This window comes from Trypanosoma grayi (assembly GCF_000691245.1).
Source record: "Trypanosoma grayi strain ANR4 Tgr_273_V1, whole genome shotgun sequence".
Lineage (NCBI taxonomy): Eukaryota > Euglenozoa > Kinetoplastea > Trypanosomatida > Trypanosomatidae > Trypanosoma > Trypanosoma grayi.
Genome location: NW_008825892.1, coordinates 5,604 through 8,287, shown reverse-complemented (window position 1 = coordinate 8,287; position 2,684 = coordinate 5,604). Strand labels below are relative to the sequence as shown.

General features: G+C 62.5%; 2 protein-coding genes across 2 annotated transcripts; both read right to left on the bottom strand.

Annotated features, from left to right (window-relative positions):
- Nucleotides 1–36: 36 nt before the first annotated feature.
- On the bottom strand, nucleotides 37–1,401 carry DQ04_02731040 (hypothetical protein; the record flags this gene model as incomplete). The annotated part of the gene is made up of 1 exon (XM_009312158.1): nucleotides 37–1,401. The coding sequence occupies one exon, from the start codon at nucleotides 1,399–1,401 to the stop codon at nucleotides 37–39; it is 1,365 nt and encodes a 454-aa protein (XP_009310433.1).
- Nucleotides 1,402–1,709: 308 nt separating this feature from the next.
- DQ04_02731030 (putative monoglyceride lipase) lies at nucleotides 1,710–2,654 on the bottom strand (the record flags this gene model as incomplete). The annotated part of the gene is made up of 1 exon (XM_009312157.1): nucleotides 1,710–2,654. One exon carries the CDS (start codon nucleotides 2,652–2,654, stop codon nucleotides 1,710–1,712), a length of 945 nt encoding a protein of 314 aa, XP_009310432.1.
- Between the last annotated feature and the right edge of the window lie 30 nt (nucleotides 2,655–2,684).

The following is a 2,684-nucleotide window of genomic DNA, read 5'->3' as shown; positions in this document are numbered from 1 at the left end:
AAGCACGACCGTGAAGGGGGCCGTGGTCGCACATCTCTACCGTGAGAAGTACACGCGATCCCCCAGCATGCTGCACAGCCGACGGACGTCGAGCCTGACGCAGCCCCACACAATCAGCTTCTTCAACGCCGGAAAGCGCATGAATACCGCCGTGTGACTGATCCTCCTGCAGCGGTCGAGGCGCACCACCTCCAGCGCGGCGCAGTTCGCCAGCGCAGCAATGACGCCGTTCTCCACGTCCGTCGCGCTCAGTGCCACCTCGCGGAGTTGCTCCAGGCCCCCCAGCCACTCTACCTGCACGATCGGGGCGCAGTGCGACAGCGACAGCCACCGCAGCGAGCAGCAGCGCAAGAGGCCGGTGACGCCGCCGTCTCCGACGCCGCTCTGCGCGAGATTCAGCGTCTCCAGCGAGTGCAGCGAGGCGAGCACGTTGACGTCCGACACAAAGCTGCAGTAGGACAGCGAGAGGCAGCGGAGGTCGGGGCACCGCCGCGCAACGCATTTCACGGCGTAGTCAGTGATGCTACTGCGCTCGAATGAAATCGTGCGGAGCCGCGGCGGCAGTGAGTCGCAAAACGCCCAGCTTTCCTCGTTGGCGAGCCTTGCCTCTGCAGAGATGTGCGCGACCCCGCGGCGATGATGCAATGCATCCGCCACCTCCGCTACTGGCACGTAGTGCAGCAGGCAGAGGGACTCGAGGTGCCTGAGCTCCTGCAGCATGTGCATCTCGTTCCACAGCACCTTCGGCGTGGCAGAGAGGTCAACCTCCCGCAGAAGGCGGAGACTGGTAAGGTAACGAAATATGCTAACCGCGTGGCAGCCTGTCAACAAGAGCAGCTCGCTGGTGAGGATGGAAAACGCAGCAGACACGTCGCTTATGTGCACTGCACTGCACCCATCCAAGCGCACCGTCAGCAGCAGCGGGGGGAGGCACCTGCGGAAGCGCATCGTCACCTTGCGCAGCTTGCCGACGAAGGTATCCGCGGCATCACCGCCACTGTTACGCACCGCAGCCTCCTCCACATGCGGCAGTATGTGCCAGCGCATCCGCATGGCCTCCACGTGCTGTTCTCCACAGAGAACGCACACCCCGGTCGCCTTGCTCCTACGCGGACACATGCACGGCGTCAGAGAGAGCCTGTTGTAGCGCTGCAGCCACCACACCGCCTTCTGCAGTCGCACCCTCTCTCGGATGCAGGTGAAGAGCACGCACAGCGGCGCCCGCCGCGACGGCGCGTGGAAGCTGGCAGCGTCGCACACAGCACGCACCAGGGGGGAGGTGGCGAGCAACGCGAGAGGAGGCCGCGATGGGAAGTACTGCACCGCTCTCTCCAGAAGCAGCAGCAGCAGCAGCGGGGCCGTGGTGTGCTGCGCCACACCGCCCACGCCCCGCTCTGCCATGTTTCGTGTCTCTGCACACGTCACACTCCGCTCCCTGCTCCTCGCAGCAGGAGACACAAGCGGCCTGAGAAACAAACAAGAGAAAAAAAAAAGGGTGGGAGAAAGAAGGTTCAAGATGCCTTCACCACGGCTGCGATTCCACCCAAAACAGGATGTTACAGCACAGCAAGCTCAGCCTCGCACGTCATCTTTCCGCTTCTCTTCGTTAGGTGCGTTTCCCATCAACGATGGTCACTTGCAGATCGTTTGCGCCTACATCTGCCGTTTTTTTTGTTTTTGTGGCGCAGCCGCGGCTTCTAAGCCCATCCTCAGGGGGGGCAGCGGTCGTTTACAAATTCAATTACATCCTTCATCACCTCCTTCCACCGCACCTCCGTCAACACCTCGTGGAAGAGGCCTTCGTACTCGATCATTTTCTTATCTGTCGAGAGAGCCAACTCAAGAAAACGGCGTGAGCCAGCAATGGAGCAGAGACGATCCTTCTCGCCATGCACAATTAAGAATGGGAAACCGCTATTCTCCATATTCACCCACACATCGTCCATGGCGCGCAGCATCTCCGCTGCCCACCGTGCCGTCAGCGGTGGCGAGAAGTAGAATGGATCCTGCTTCGCCAATTCCAGGACCGGGCGGTTCGTGCTGATGAGGTTGTTGTCGAGCCGCTGCACGCCGAGCTTCGGTAGGCAGCTGGAGAGCGTGCGCGCGAGCCACCGCATGAACGGCGTTGCCATTGCCGGGTCCATCTGCAACGCCGGGCCGCTGAGAACAACAGCAGCCCACGCGGTGGGCTCACGCAGCGCAACGTGCGTCGCAATGAGGCCGCCCATCGAGTGTCCGAGCAGGCAGCACGGAAGCGTTGCGTACTCCGGGTGCGTGGACAGCACACGCCTCTTGAACAGCTGGAAGTCGTCAACAAAGTCGTAGAAGTTCTCCACGTAGAGACGCTTCCCTTCGCTGCCGCCGGCCCCCTGGTTGTCCGTGCAGAAGACATGGTAGCCCTCACGCGCAAACCTCAGCGCGACCGAGTCGTACCGCGCCGTGTGCTCGCCGAGGCCGCTGATGATAAACAGCACCCCGCGCACCGTCGTCACGTCGCGTGGCGGCGCCCACTCGGCGAAGTGCAGCCACAAGCCTTGCTTGTTCTGGAAGTAGCGCGGGAACAGCTCCGGGTCCGGCGGCGTGCGTGCCGGCGTCGCGTACTTCAGCCCGTGCGAAGCGCTCAGGCACGAGCAGCAGGAGCAGGCGCAGCCCATACGCAGGTGTGTGTGTGTGTGTGTGTGTGT